Consider the following 15,975-nt stretch of genomic DNA (forward strand, 5'->3'; position numbering starts at 1 on the left):
GTTTATTGGGAATATGTAATTACTTTGTGAAGGGAGGGAAAGGAGTGATGTTGTTTTTGCAAAGCTGATGACGGAACAGTGTTAATCTGCTGGCAGCTTGTATTGATTTGCAGTTCATGGCACTGCTTCCTTGTTTCAGGTTGATGGATGAGCTGTTCATTAGTAAAGACGTGTGATTACTTTTATCTGCAAATTCTGAAAATGTAATGAAACTAGGGATCATCATTGACTTCCTGGGAAACCTTTGAATTAGCAATGGAAAGTTCTGTCCTGAATAAAATGATATGGACCGCCTTAATGGACTGCTCTTCCTTCATGAGGAGGACAGGTCCAATCCGTAGGCAGTACCCTTCCCTACAGATGGGACTGGGAAACAGATCCCAAGTCCATCAAAGGTGGAATTGAGCTCCATGTTGACATGAAATTGGTCCACACGGTCTGTCCCATTAAGTGAGCTAACCAGACCCCAAGGTGCCTGGGTGGCTGCAGCAATACTTTTCATATTGTCGCCTGAAGTAATGAATCACAATGATGTAGACTCCCAACTTTTCATCCTGTGGTTCTTACTGCCTGCTATTGACACGTTCAGGAAGTATTTATAAGACCATACTCACTCTGCTTCATCGTGTTTTAGACATACTTGGCCATCAAATCCAACGGGGACTTGAAAACAGAGCTTCTGGCTCAGAAGCAGGGTTGCTACTCATTGCACCACGGAACATCCCTGACTGACAATGGGACTCAGCAACACACCAAAATTTCAGCCTTTATGGATGCTAACGTGTAGAACATGTTGATTATATATTAATTGAGTTTAATTGCAAGTAAACTTTGGAATTACTTGAGTCTCTAACTAGTGAAACCGTCAGAAGTCACATGACACCAGAAGCAGTTGACTTCGCCTGAGGAAGGAGTTTTCCCCTGAAAACTCATGATTTCAAATAAATCTGTTGAATTATAACTTGGTGCCGTATGACTTTTTCCTTTGTTCACCCCAGTCCAACACCGACATCTCCACCTCATAGTGCAGCTGTGATTTTGGGTTTTAGGAGGTGTATGCCCAAACAAAACATGGAATTGTACAAAGGTTGGGTTCAGTTCTCTCAGCTGACTGGCTTCCCTGAGAGGGGATTTTAAGAGAATGTGTCGTGAATATTTGACACTGAATGGATTTTACTCTTCTCAGAATATCGCACAAGCTGCAACTACTTCATCTAAATTGGGAACAATGGATTGTTTTTTTTGAGGGATGATAGAAATGAATGGCCGCGGTGAAATTCTAGATTTAATATTGATTGCTGTCTGGATGAATGTTTTCCTTTCTAAAATTCTCAGTTTGAAATGCACAATACTAAACTAGAGAAGGGGAGAGTGATCCATATTCCCACTTTTTGAGAAGAAGTAATTTCGGATACGACACCTAGTCAAGCTCCAATTTTAAGGCTTGTATCCCCCATTGAAGGAAATAATTTCTCTCTTGCTAGCCTGTCAAATCTTGTCATCATTTCGACACTGCCATTATGTTATTTATTAACTTGTTATATTTGTGGAAGTGCAAGTCAAGTCTATGGAACCGTTATAACAGAACACTTTTAGTGACAATTTATCCTGACGAATCGTGCTGCATCCCTTTCAAGTTCAATGCCTTTTTCCAGAACTAAATATAATCGCCAATTAGGCTCTAACTAGCTTATAACAATATCAAAGCTTCCACCCTTTTTTTCACCTTCGCCCCGAGAGATGAAGGGTTGGATTTCACTATCCTTTCAATTCTTTAATCATTATGTTTGTTTTGTACCTAGTCATGGATCTAACACCGGGCTTACAAATTCCTTGATTTCGGAGGGGAAAAGTGAACCAGGGCTCCTGTCTCAAAGATACCTTGTGACTGTTTTGCCAAAGAGTGCTCATGTGTGGCTGTCCGATGAAGAGATTTGTCTGTGATGGTTTTCCATGGTTGAATACATCACTGACATCCTGCATGAAGAACAAAACAAAAACTGCTGGAAATGCTCAGCAGATCAGACAGAAGTTTTGGAAAAAAAACCAGCTAGAGTTAACACTCCAAGTCGGTGGCCTTTCATCAGATCTGTAAAATGATAAAGATGCAATAGGCTTTAAGCACGTCGAGGAGATAAAATGGAAAGATCACAGGATCAATGATTGCTTAAAAAACAGGAGTGAAAAGTGTTTGGTGTCTTAAATAGAGGTGTTTATCAAAATCAGAATCCAGTGTGTATGTAGTTTTCCTGATATGGATGAGACTGTGTTGTGACAGTAAATACATGATATTAAGCTTGAAGAAATACAAATAAATCACTCTCTGCCCTGGACTGAAGAGCAAAGAAGAGGGGCTCATCTTTCCAATAAGTTATTTGCAGCTGTCAAACTCGACATTGAGTTCAAAATTTCAGATACTGATCTCAATTTCCATTTACGCCTGACAGCCAGTCTGATACTGCCATTTAAGATCACAACCTCAGAAATAGGAACTGGTGTAGTCCATTAGATCCCGGAAGCCTATTCTGCCATTCAACAGAATTAGGGTTGATCGTAACTCTCCTTGGCTACCTGCTACCCACTTGACTCTTGATGAATCAAAAATTTGTCTGATTCAATCTTGAATGCATTTAGTGGCCTGACCAATGCCAAAACCTAACAAACTTTTGAGAGAAGGAATTCTACCTCATCTCCATCTTTAAAGGGAGACGCCTTATTTTTAAACAGTGCCCCAAATTCTCCCATGCGAGGAAGCTTCCTCGAGTATCAACCTTCTGAAACCCCCTGAGAATCATAAACATTTCAATCATATCACTTCTAAACCTTCTAAACTACAACCTCTCCTTACAAGACCCGTGTGAAATTTCTGTCAATTCTATATTTACAGCACCTCTTACCATTTAACCATTTTTGCCTATTGGCATTTAATCCTTCTGCCTACCTTGGATTTCAGTACGAGAATTTATTTTTCCCTCAGATGTGTTATTCTGTTCCCATTATTTACGACTTGACACTTTTGAAAAGAGGGTTGACATGTTGAAATCTCTTCAGTACTGTAAAGTGACCCGATCATGTTTTTACCTGCCTAGTAAAGGTACAATGAAGTCAAAGCAACACCAATAGCATTTATTGAGAAAATACAGTCCAGTCGAATTTTGAGACTTCTCCTCTTTTCTATCTTTTTCATCACTACGAACATTGCTGAGAGAGTTATTCCAATTGGAGGTATAATCTGGCTAACATTAGCCCCGGAATATCTAATTTATGGGAATCGTAACTCGTTAGTATCCATTTGAGAAAAAAAACACTTGTGTAGAACACAATAGACCTCTGGAGCCTGCAATTATGAAAAGCCCAAGCTTTGGGAGAGTGGCAGAAAATTAGGATTAATTTGACAACTTTTACTTTAACACCCAGTTTTCACAGTTTCCTTCAGTCAGCCACCAGATTAGTGTGGATGATATTTTTCTGCTTTGCATGGGAATATGTTGGTTACTGTCAGTGTTCTGAACAATGCAATAACAGCCTTGAGCCTGCAAAATAAGACACCTAGAAGATCATAGAATTAATCTGAAATTTGTGTCATTTGTATGTCCAAATAAGCATTAATAGTTTACACAGGCTATCAGTTAAAGTAAATCCAGATTTGGCTGAATAACTTAATTGGAAATTAACATTTATAAAACCTTTTATGTCTTGTGAGACATTAAGATTCACAGCAGAATTAAAGAAATGGAACCAAAAACAGAAATTGCTGGAAAAATTCAGGGGGTCTGGCAGCATCTGTGGAGAGAAATCAGAGTTCATACTTCAGGTCCAGTGACGCTTCCTCAGACTCTGGACTCCCTCAGGAGTTCCAGCAATTACCATGTTTTGTTTCTGATTTACAGCATCCACTGTAAGTTCTTTTGGTTTTCATTAAAGAAATGAACTGTGTTCCGTTATACATCGGATATTATGTGTACGATGATGCATACTTTTGTTGACTGCCCTTTTTGTTCTCATCTTCCTAATGAACAGATTCTGAAAGGAGAGCTGGAGTTGAAACGACAGATCATGGATAAACTTTGTGCCCTCAGTCAGGATCTCCTTGCGACATTGAAAAATAAGGTTGTAGCTCAGAAGTTACAGGCACGGCTTGAGGAATTTGCTCAACGTTGGGATGATCTTGTCCAAAAACTGGAGAACAACTCCAAACAGGTATGTGACTGTCTGCTCAAGGTAAATACTAAGCCAATGGTATTCAGTCCTTTGTCAGCTTAGTTGGTGAGTTCTGTTAATCAACTCAATACATGCATCTTTTATTGTCATTTAGTCAACTTGGATCAATAACTAATGGGAGGCTTATCCATCCTAATTAAGGGTTTAGGTAGTTAGGTTATTTCTACTTTGCTAATTAAGCTTGCCAGTGGATGTTAATGCTTCATAAAGGTCTTGGCGGTCTAAAGCGATCTCCCAATCTCATGATTCAGTGAGGCCTGAAGCCAGGATTCGGTGTGGACTGGAAGCTAGGTGCCAATGTGATCTCTTGTTCTGAACTTATATTTCTGTAATGCTGGACATTTTGTTTCTCTAATGTCTAAGATCTTGTAACTAAAAAAGTTGTGCTTAGGTACCATTGTACCTAAGATGGCGCTGTAAGTGGCAGTGAATAAACGTTGCACATGTATTTATCACGTACATATGACAATAAAGGCTAATTCTTAATTAATCCTTAATTCTTCTTAACTTTAGATCTGACTTTAGATCTTTTAGTTTCATGAATAACAACGATATATGTTGACCAATTTTGTTACTGTGAGAAACACTTTATTCACGCTGTTAGTTAAAGCACTCCAGATCTACTGTATGTGGATTGGTTATGAGTTAAGTGAATTTTGTGGTGCTTCAGCAAAGTGCTGGAACCAAGTGTCATTCCTGAATAAGCTGAAATGAAGTTGTTAACTCTCAGCTGAATCCTCTTTGTGAGCACAAGTGATTGCAATTCCCTATTCGAGATCAATTGCAGATAATTATTTGCAGGACTTTTCTCTGTGCTTAGCAGAACTACCACTGCACCTTCAAAATAGGAGATGGGAAAAAGAGAGATTCACAGAAGTTTCAAGTAGACAGAAGAAGGAAAATGCTGGGAGTGGACAGAACATCAAAAGTTTGATTAGATTAGATTACCTACAGTGTGGAAACAGGCCGCTCGGCCCAACAAGTCCACACCGACCCGCCGAAGCGCAACCCACCCATACCCTACATTTACCCCTTACCTAACACTACGGGCAATTTAGCATGGCCAATTCACCTGACCTGCACATCTTTGGACTGTGGGAGGAAACCGGAGCACCCGGAGGAAACCCACGCAGACACAGGGAGAACGTGCAAACTCCACACAGTCAGTCGCCTGAGTCGGGAATTGAACCCGGGTTTCAGGCGCTGTGAGACAGCAGTGCTAACCATTGTGCCACTGTGCCGCCCACTGTTTGGTTGATTACAAGCACAAATAAGGTATGTTCAAGGCTGTTTTTTGGGTTTTCAATTAATAATGGCATCAAAGGTTATGGGAATTTTAAGAGAAGAAATTGGAGTTAAGGTTACAATCACGTTACTCAGAATCTTATTGAGTGAAAGAACAGGCTGAAAGGACCAAGTGGCGTACACCTGCACATAATCTTATTCATGGATTCTATAGCAGATTTACAGAGGATGCACACAGAAAATTACTTGTCTTGATAATTTTCTGTCTGATTGATCCTCGAAGTTAAAAAGACCACATTTTTTCCTATGATAGCAGACATCATGTGAGCAAAATACTGCCCACATTTTGTAGAATGAGGGGTAAAACCTTCATTTACTTAATTGTTAGAGATAGGGCCAAAAGACTGAAGGTAGCGATTACAGCAGGTGAAAGTAGCAAAACAGCTATTGGCTGACTGATATTGCTAATAAGGCTGAATAATTCATGATGTATCGTGTGCCATCCATTGTAGTGCAAAATGAAAAAAGTCATCAGTAGACCCAGTTGTTAACCGAGATGATTGGAGTACTAAAGGAGTGTAACTGAATTCTCATCAAATTTAGGATTATGGATAGGCTCATTAAACAGTTACCTTTATTTGCAACAGCAAACAACTTCATATGAGTGTGGACTTGCTCATAAATCGGCCATGCTAAATTGCCCGTAGTGTTAGATGCATTAGTCAGAGGGAACTGGGTCTGGGTGGGTTACTCTTTGGAGGGTCGGTGTGGACTGGTTGGGCCGAAGGGCCTGTTTCCACACTGTAGGGAATCTAATCTAAAAAAAATACATGGGCCATCACTTGTTACGAACTAATACGTTGTCAAGAGGAACGTGGAGAACGACAATTTAACATGCTTGGTAAAGGTATGGAACCTTGACAAGCGTTACTTAGATTAGGAGTTCAATTTAAGCAGTTGATAAATTTAGGCAAATGTGATAGAGCTTTTATAGCCACAAGGGATCAAAGTCAGATGACTGAAAAGAGCTGATGCAAGCAGCAATGGACACTGGAATTAATATATTAATTTCAATGAGAATTTGGAGCAGTAACTATGAGTAGCAAGTTGGAAATGCAAGAAGTCAGAAAAGGCTGAAACTTGGCATTGTGAAAATGAAAATATGAGAGAAGGCATGCCAGTTATTGAAGTAGATAAAAGTCAACTAGGCGAAAGTGAGTACTGCAGATTCTGGGGATTAGAGCTGAGAGTGTGGTGCTGGAAAAGCACAGCAGGTCAGGCAGCATCCAAGGAGCAGGAAAATCGACATTTCAGCTTTTGCCTGAAACATCGATTTTCCTACTCTAGGATGGTGCCTGACCTGCTATGCTTTTCCAGCACCACACTCTTGAGATAAAAATCAAGATTTGGGAGATCTATACCAAGATTTAGATATTTGTTGCAAAATGCAGGTCAAGCCAGGAAGAGGGTACACAGAATTTGGCTGTTCCAATTTTGAGTGCCTTAGAAATCATTGTAATTTATGTATCTTCAGAACCTATCTTCACATTATTTATTTTAGTGGTAGGAAGAAAGAGTAAATAAAACTAAAATACTGCAGATACTGGAATTCTGAAATAAAAACCAATTGCTGGCGAAGCATTAGGCCTAGCATCATCTGTTGGGGAGAAACAGGAAGTAATAAATGTAGGCCACTGTTGTGGCATGGGAAGCATTTATTAGATTTCATTTGTGAAGAACCTTCCAGTTTCCAATATCCAGTTCTGAGGAAGAGTCAAACAAGACTTGAGATATTGACTCCATTTCTCTCTCTACAGATACTACCAGTTTCTCCAACATTTTCCCTTTGTCTGTATTCATACTGAATGCTATTGTAGATTGTTACCTTGAAGATAGTTCTGTAAAGTTAGATTGTAAAATAAAAACAGAACGAACTGGAGAAACCCATCTTATCTGGCAGCATCTTTGGAGAAAGAGACAAGAGTTAACATTTGGAACCAAAGGATTTGTCTGTAGAATCACACCGGTAATTTGTCACTCTGCGAGTAACATTTCAGACTTCTGCCATGTGATCTAACTGTCGTTAGCAATAGGTGGAAAAGCTTCTTAAAATGCTCACAGTAGGTTTGGATTCTTCATAATAATTAGCTGGTTAATTTCTGGACAGCATTTGATTAGCTTCCAAATTGGAGTAGCTTTCGTAGTGCCATTAGTAACTATGGAAAAGAAGGGAAGCAAGTGCAGAGAGGAAACTGTACTCCCAGACCTAAGAAAACAAAATTATGTTATAATACTGAAGAAAAAAAACAATGAGCCCCATTGAAAAAGGGGTGTGGAGGATGTAGTGAAGTTAGGCAAAGTTGGAGAAGATAGTGGTTGGGGAGAATGAAGAATATAGTCAACATTAAATCAAAGAGTCACTTCAGGGCATTGTCACATTAATTGGTCTTTGTTGGAGCTGACAGTGAAAATATCCATTGTGAGGCTTTGTGCATGGGAAATTGTGTCTCACTAACTTGATTGACTTTTTTGAAGAAGTTACAAAAAGGATTGATGAGGGCAGAGCGGTAGATGTGATCTATATGGACTTCAGTAAGGCTTTCGACAAGGTTCCTCATAGTAGTCTGGTTAGCAAGGTTAGATCTCATGGAATACAGGGAAAACTAGCCATTTGGATATAAAACTGGCTGAAAGGTAGAAGATGGGGTGGAGGGTTGCTCTTCACACTTGAGGCCTGTGATCAGTCATGTGCCACAAGGATTGATGCTGAATCCACTAGGTTTGTCATTTATATCAATGATTGGATGCAAATCTAGCAAGTTTGTTAGTAAGTTTGCAAATGATACTAAAATTAGTGGTTTAGTGGGCAGCAAAGAAGTAAACTTCCAGTCCAACTGAACCTTGATCAGATGGGCTATTGGGCTCAGGAGTGGCAGATAACATTTAATTTAGATAGATGTGAGGTGCTGCATTTTGGAAAGGCAAATCAGGGCAAGATTTGTACACTTATTGCTAATGTCCTGAGAAGTGCTGCTGAACAAAGATCTTAGCGTGTAGGTTCATAGTTCCCTGAAAGTAGAGTCACAGGGAAGAAGGCATTTGGTACACACGTTTATTGGTCAGTGCATTGTATTGGAGTTGGGAGGCCATGTTACAGCTGTACAAGATGTTGGTTAGGCCACTTTTGGAATTTTGTGTTCAGTTCTGGTCTTCCTGCTATAGGAAGGATGCTGTGAAACTTGAAAGGATTCAGGAAAGATTTATTAGGATGTTGGCAGGGTGGAAGGTTTAAGCTATAAGGAGAGGCTGGAGCTGTTTTCCCTGGAGCATCAGAAGCTGAGGGGTGACCTTATAGATTTTTTTAAGATAATGAGGGGCACAGATAGGGTGAATAGTCAAGGTCTCTTTCCCAGGGTGGGAGAGTCCAGAGCTAGAGGGCATTGGTGAGAGGAGAATGACGTTAAAGGGGCAACTTTTTCATGCAGAAGGTGGTGTGTGTATGGAATGAGCTGCCAAAGGAAGTGGTGGAGGCTGGTACAACTACAACATTTAAATGGCCTCTGGATGAGTATATGACTATGAAGGGTTTAGAGAGCTATGCGCCAAATGCCAGCAAATGGGAGTAGGTTAATTTAGGATATCTGGTTGGCATGGACAAGTTGGACTGAAGGGTCTGTGTCTGTGCTATACATCTCTTATGACTCAATTTGAGAAGATCTGTCTCACTTCTTCTAAGTTTCTTATTTGGAATCTAAGCCACCTTTGCTGGCTGATGTCTTACATTATTTCTATGGCCCAGATATTCTGATTTCCAGATTAGGTTCATTCTGGAGCAGTGCAGATTGCAATTGCATGTCAGTACCTTTCAGAATCCCCAATGCAATACCTTCTGTAGCAACTGCCCAGAGGCTTAAACTTCCAATGAGAAATTCCATTGTGTTCCTAACTGTCCTGAAAAGCCCTTTAAAGTCAGAAACTTTGGATAATTCTGACTCATTTAGGCTTAATAATTAGCTAGGACAAGTCAGAGTGTTTAAAACCTGCACAAACTCCCACATAACCATCAAACTGACCCTGACTCACCACTACCTCCCCAAAACAACACCTATCCCACAAGCTAAAGACATACCTGGGTAATTTACAGTACCAATGATGTATGACTTAATTCTTTTCAAAGTTGTCAGTTGTCAAACAGCAGAAAATGGAATTGCTTACGTGAGAGTGGAATGGCACAAAAAGCACAAATACCATCATAAAAATCTGCACTTGAGATTTGAGGCAGTCACCTGACAGGATTTTAAAGCCTCAGATACATTTGCAGCAAGTAAAACAATCACAACTTGTTATTTCAGGATAAAGTTCTTATTAATGGTAGAAACGACACATTGACCAGAATTCTATTGCCAACGTTGCACTGTCTTCCTTAGGGATTCTTTAGTGGCAGTAAGGGTACTCATAAATTATATATTAAACATTTTGTCAAATTAAAAAATGGCTCGCTCCAGAGGCTGTGATCTGAACCAATGGTTAGATAAGCACAATGTGCTTTATAACTGGAGCTGTTGTGTAGGTTAAATTATTCACAATTAATTGCTGCTGGGAACTACATATGGTTGGAGTGTTTATTGTACAAAATGGGAACTATTTGAAGCCTGGAGTTTTTGTTGCTGCTTGCTGCTTATTCTCTTATATGTTGATCAAATAACCTCAAATAATTGTTTATCTTGAAAAATAGCTTAACTGCAAATGTGAAAATGTCACAATTTATTTTAGAATTAAATGTAATTTTACTAGTGGCATTTTTTTGAATCTCCATGTTTCATCTCTTCCTGCAAATCTTCACATCTTTGTCAGTCTTTAAAAGTGGTTGTTGAAGCCCAGAGTGACCCATTGATTAACTGACTGTTACCCTTGCCCTTACCATGACCTCTATCTCTCGTGGAGAATGACCATTTTTGTTACCTTAATGACACCACAGAAGTTGAAACTCATCATTGAAGATTTTTAGTGTTCCCACTCTAGTTTGCCGACTGTTGCATAATCCTAAAGTTATCTCTCTTTGACGATCAGGATGGTCACTTTCCTCTTGAACATTTGACTTCTTGCCACAAATATCACTATTGGACTATCATCTGACTGGACTTTCTCCCCCCAAAAAGTTAGAATTGGTTCATGTCATAATGTGGCAGCAATGGTTACGTTTTGACAGCAATTTCGAGAGTGTGCACATGTACAGAATAATTCAGAAATCCAAAAATTTCTGTGACTGATTCTACACTTCTCGTGAAGTTGTGTTATTGAGACAACCTTCAGACTGCATCAATGGAAATCAATTGAATGGGAGAGTTTCAACTTTTATGCTGTTAGTCGAACGATACAAAAGACCCTTAAAGTTGCATGTTATTATATGAGGTTGACTTGGATTTTTAATGAGCTACAAGTATTTTAATTACAACAAAACATCCATTCTGGCTCAGGGAAGGTCTCTTTATAATTGCGATGTATCAATATTTTCCAGAGTGGTGAAAAGAAAATGCACATTCATTTCATAGAAATATAACTTGTTCATTCTTTTTAATTTGTTTATCTCTGTTTTAGCTTTTATTACATTTCAGACATGTTTTCTTCACTGTCTGAAAATGTAATTTCATGGATAGGGATTTTAAGTGTTTTTCCTGTTTGATGTGTGTGAATACTTCAAAGTGATTGCTTGCCGACCTATTTGTTTAATAACTCTGCTGCTGCTACTTGCCAAGACAACCCGTAATTTGATATTAGATTTAAATTGTCATCAAGAAAAGGGAGAACTCCATCACAGAGATATCTAGATTTTGGTCATTTCTTTGATGACAGCAGAAAGCGCAATAGCATCGCTGCTGACTGCAGATTTTGATCCATTTTATTAATATTAATTTGGAAGTTGAAATTAAAACACTAATATTGAAAACTTGTTTTTATTTGCTTCGTTTATTATATAGCTCTGTTTTGCACCATTTCAAGGTTGAATGTTCTTCCTGATCTGTAATTATTTTGAGATTGTCCAAAAACAAAAACAATAAGCAAAGCAAATAAAAGTATTTTTTTCAACATGAGTGTTGAATGTCAATTTCCAGGAATGTCAGAGGCTTAGTGGCCTACCTCATTCATCTATGCAGAAGTACACTAAATCATCTTCCCTCCACATTGTAACTTTCAGTTATTCATTGCTGAGAATCGCTTTTTGCCTCTGGTGCACCACCTAAAATCCATTCCATGTCTTGATTATTTCACGTGTAGAACTTTGACCTCTGCCCTCCTTCAGTCAAATTGTAGAATAAAGTTTAGTTATACATTTACTTTTCCTTTAGTTTGTTAACATAATGGTTAGTCACTGAGATATATTTACCCAAAGCTGCAGATTTTCTTTAACAATAAAACTGAAGTTAATTATACAGAAAAATTAAAAGCAAACTAATCTATTGAAATATAAATGACACTAAGCAAGACCTAAATCAGGCAGCAAAGCTACGTGTCAACACATTTATCAACATTATCCATTACAGAGGATCAGGTCGAATGATATTTACACTCCATACCTCAACTGTTCAGGGCTCTGCTTCACTGACTTCCTCCAGTTTGTTTTTCCCTGTGGAGTGTAGAGGTAATTTGATGAGTCCTTTCCAAATCTACTAATGACACAAAGTTTCAAAAAATCTGAGAGCCTAACATTTCTCTGTTCCATTACCCTGCAGATTTCTAACCAAGCTCCCTTGGTTTGGAAATTTCACAAACCAAACCCATCTGCTCAGGTGAATTGATGTATGATTTGCCCTAAAACCACCACCACAGAGAGAAATTAAGCTTGCTCCTAAATTCTACATTGATACATTCTGAACTGAACTGCAAGAAAAACATCTTCTGTACTGAATCAAAAGAAAGCTGTAAATCGTAGATTCTTCCAAACTGAATACAAAGCCTTTGTGTTTTCTGTACCTGTTGTAAACTTAACTGTATGAACATCTTTTTATTAACACTGCACGAGCTTGCAGTCACCTGCTCTCTGACAGTTAGTGGTTAAAATGAATTTTTAGTAGGATTCTCTGCCCTTGCTCTTTGGTAAAAAAGGTGGGTCGATTATGTGGGTCTGTTTTGAAATCCAAATATAAAAAATGATATTAACGTAGATAATTATCCAGCTTTGTCACAGTGTGTTAAAATTTTGATAAATTTCTAAATTTCTCTTTCATACGTTAACTTAATGTTGCTGAATTTTTGGAGAATATAAAAAGTAAATCAAGGCCTCATGAATCAATGCTGTAAGCCATGAAATGACTATGAAGAAGAATAAAATTAGTTTGAATTATCATACTTTGCAGATTCTTAGTCAGCAGGATGACATTAGTTTTGTGTGAAGGAGATTGGAACACCAAGTTGACTTTGTAAAAAGTCCTAGGTTCAAGTCCCATTTAAGAAAGAAACCTTAGCCCATTATCAAGACTTGCACATCCATGCAATACTGAGGGAATACTGCACCATCAGAGCTGCCATCTTTCTCTTGGATTGTGAAACAGAGAATTGACTGCTTTTGTTGGTTGCCCTAATAGATCTCGTGGCATTATCTGATGAAGCATACAGAAATTACACCCTCTCCCATTGTTCTGGCCAGTGTTTATCCCTGAAACATCATTATAAAATGGATTTTGTGACCCTTTCCAATTGTGAGAGATTGCTGTGTGAATTATGTCCATTGTGTTTTTCTACATTCAAAATGTGAATACCCTTCAAACGTGCTTAGCTGGGTGTAAAGCGTTTTGAGTGGTCATGAGGTCTTTATTTTCTTTTTCTATTCTCCAAACTTTTTAAACTCAGCAGCATTGAGTAATTTAGATTTATTTCATTATGTTCCGCTTGTTCCTTCGAAGTTGAAGTTCAAAATACATATGGTTGAGTGGTTTAGATTACTGACAGTGTGGAAACAGGTCCTTCGGCCCAACAAGTCCACACTGACCCGCCGAAGCGCAACCCACCCAGACCCATTCTCCTACATTTGCCCCTTCACCTAACGCTACGGGCAATTTAGCTTGGCCAATTCACCTAACCTGCACATTCTTGTGATTGTGGGAGGAAACTGGAGTACCCGGAGAAAACCCACGCAGACAAGGGGAGAATGTGCAAACTCCACACAGAGAGTCACCTGAGTCAGGAATTGAACCCGGGTCTCTGGTGCTGTGAGGCAGCAGTGCTAACCACTGAGCCACTGTGCTGCCCACTGCCACCGAGCCGTGGTGTATAACATTGTCTGATAATTTTGTGCCTGTGCTGGGGAGGGGGGTGAAGTGCAGTTCCTGTGTCAACACTGAGGTTCTCTGTGTCGGACACAACAGAGGGGCAGCTTTGCTCTTGTCATTGCTCTTGTCAGTTTGACAGGACAGTCTACACTGACTCAAGGGACCGAAAGCATAGAACAATATGAATACTTTATCAGGGCAATCTGTTAAATCATATCTCATGTTTTAAAAAATCCATATTTTGATTTTTCAGATGTAAAAAGAATCAATGCTCTAAGCCATGAAATGACTATGCAGGAGAATAAAATTAGTTTGAATTATCATACTTTGCAGGTTCTTACTCACCTGGATGTCATTAGTTTTGAGTGAAGAAGACTGGAACACCACCAAGTTGACTTCAGTTTAGGCTACTGTCTGATTTAGGTGAATGAAGCCTGAGGTAGTTAGGTTTTAATTAGCAACATTAAACCAACCGTGTATTAAAGTACCTGTTAACACCCTTTGATCATTTCCCTAACCTATTCTGTCATGTTAGAAATCAATCTGAGGTAATGATAGCATGGAGCGAACTATTTTATAAACTGAAGTGGTTTTGTGAGAAATATTTACTCCCCCACAATGATGTTTGGGCAAGAAAGCTGCAGGTCCAGTCTGAGCTTTCCTGAGGATGGCTGATCCATGAGCCATTTCTGCCGGAATCGTAAATAATTCTATTTTATTTCAGTATGTGATGGGCTAGATTTTCTGGGGAGTGGCAGTTTCACCCAGATTTCCACAAAGAAGGGTCGAAGCAGCAAAGTGGAGCTCCGGATTTCGTAGAGAAGGTTCCAATTGAGCTGCCCTCAGAAAGGTGGTGCCGAACAGTTCTTGGTGCAGAGTTCTGAGGCAGGCAAGTCACGCCATCTTTTCACCACAGGCAGCTGCCATATTCTGACGTTGAAAGGTCTTGAGAGGCACTTTGGCAGCTGCTATCACTTGCTGAGTAAATAAGTTAAGTCGGCTGTTAAGGTGCTGGAAGGCCATGCCAGGCCGAGATAGTGCCATGTGACAAGGGGTCTGCGTGTCGAGTGATAGATTGCCAAAAGAGTAGAGATAGGGTTAGAATTAATGAGGGAACCAGGTACTAAGGTGCCAGCTGGGTAAAAGGTAAGTTCCCAAGGGGAGTTTGGGAACAGGTGGCAAGTGGGCAAACCTATTTTAAGGTAGGTTGGGGTGTGCTGGGTCAGGGGCAGGTTGGGTCCACTAGCAGGGGAGGGGAGAATGTTGTTAGGATGAGTCTGGTGGGGAGAGAGCATTGGTGGGTTGATTAGTCCAATGGCAGGAGCAATGGATTGGGTCTGTCAGTGGTGGGAATGCTGGGGTTGGGCTTTGTTGCTGAGGTGTCAGGGCTGGTATTGTCTGATGGTGGAGTGTCCATTGGGTCTGTTGTCAAGGGATGTGGTCCCGGGCCAGGGTTGTTCAGCTAAGGCATGGGGGTTTTTGGGTCGTGACACATTAACAGGTTCCAGGGCAGGGTGTGTATGGCCATGGGGAGATGGATGGGGTGGCATGATGAGTATCTGCTCCCAAGGAGTCAGATTCTAGGGATGTCAGGTCAGGGTCTGGTCTGTATGTGTGGTTTGGTGAAGGTGCAATTGGGAGTGTATGAAGTAAATATGAGATCATAAAAATCCTATAGTGTGGAAGCAGGCCATTCAGCCCATTGGATCTGCACCGTCCCTTCAGAGAGCATCCCATCCACCCTATACCTGTAATCCTCAATCACCCATGGCTAACCCGCTAATTCTGCACAAGCCTGGAAAATGGGCAATTTATCATGGTCAATCCATCTAACCTGCACACCTTTGGACTGTGGGAGGAAACTGGGGCACCCGGAGGAAACCAATGCAGACACAGGGAGAATGTGCACACTCCACACACGGTCACCCGAGACTGGAATCGAACCCGGGTCCCTAGCGCTATGCGGCAGCAGTGCTAACCACCAAGCCACCTTGCTGGATCCATTCAATATTTACTCAGGTGTTGCACAATGTATTTGATAATCTAATGTTTCCTGAGTCATTACTTAATTTAATCCAAATCATTCAAATTCTTCAATTTTTATAGAGACATTGATGGTTGCAGGCATAAAGCAACTGGCCAGTGGAAAATTCAATTTCCTGGGTAATTCCTTTGAAGTCTGTGGCAGTCTGGATTCCACAGGGTCATTGGCATTGCAACAGTCTGGCCAGTGTAAAATATG

At 40.0% G+C, this 15,975-nt stretch overlaps 1 protein-coding gene across 7 annotated transcripts in view; it reads left to right on the forward strand.

The window, feature by feature from the left end:
* Positions 1 to 15,975, forward strand: part of dmd (dystrophin) — a 1,983,095-nt gene that overhangs the window by 810,080 nt on the left and 1,157,040 nt on the right. For all 7 annotated transcript variants that reach the window (XM_060833515.1, XM_060833512.1, XM_060833514.1 and 4 more), the window contains one exon: positions 4,021 to 4,200. In XM_060833515.1, the coding sequence (XP_060689498.1) occupies positions 4,021 to 4,200 (180 nt within the window). The remainder of the gene's footprint in view (positions 1 to 4,020; positions 4,201 to 15,975) is intronic.

This window comes from Hemiscyllium ocellatum, chromosome 12 (genome assembly GCF_020745735.1).
Source record: "Hemiscyllium ocellatum isolate sHemOce1 chromosome 12, sHemOce1.pat.X.cur, whole genome shotgun sequence".
NCBI lineage: Eukaryota > Metazoa > Chordata > Chondrichthyes > Orectolobiformes > Hemiscylliidae > Hemiscyllium > Hemiscyllium ocellatum.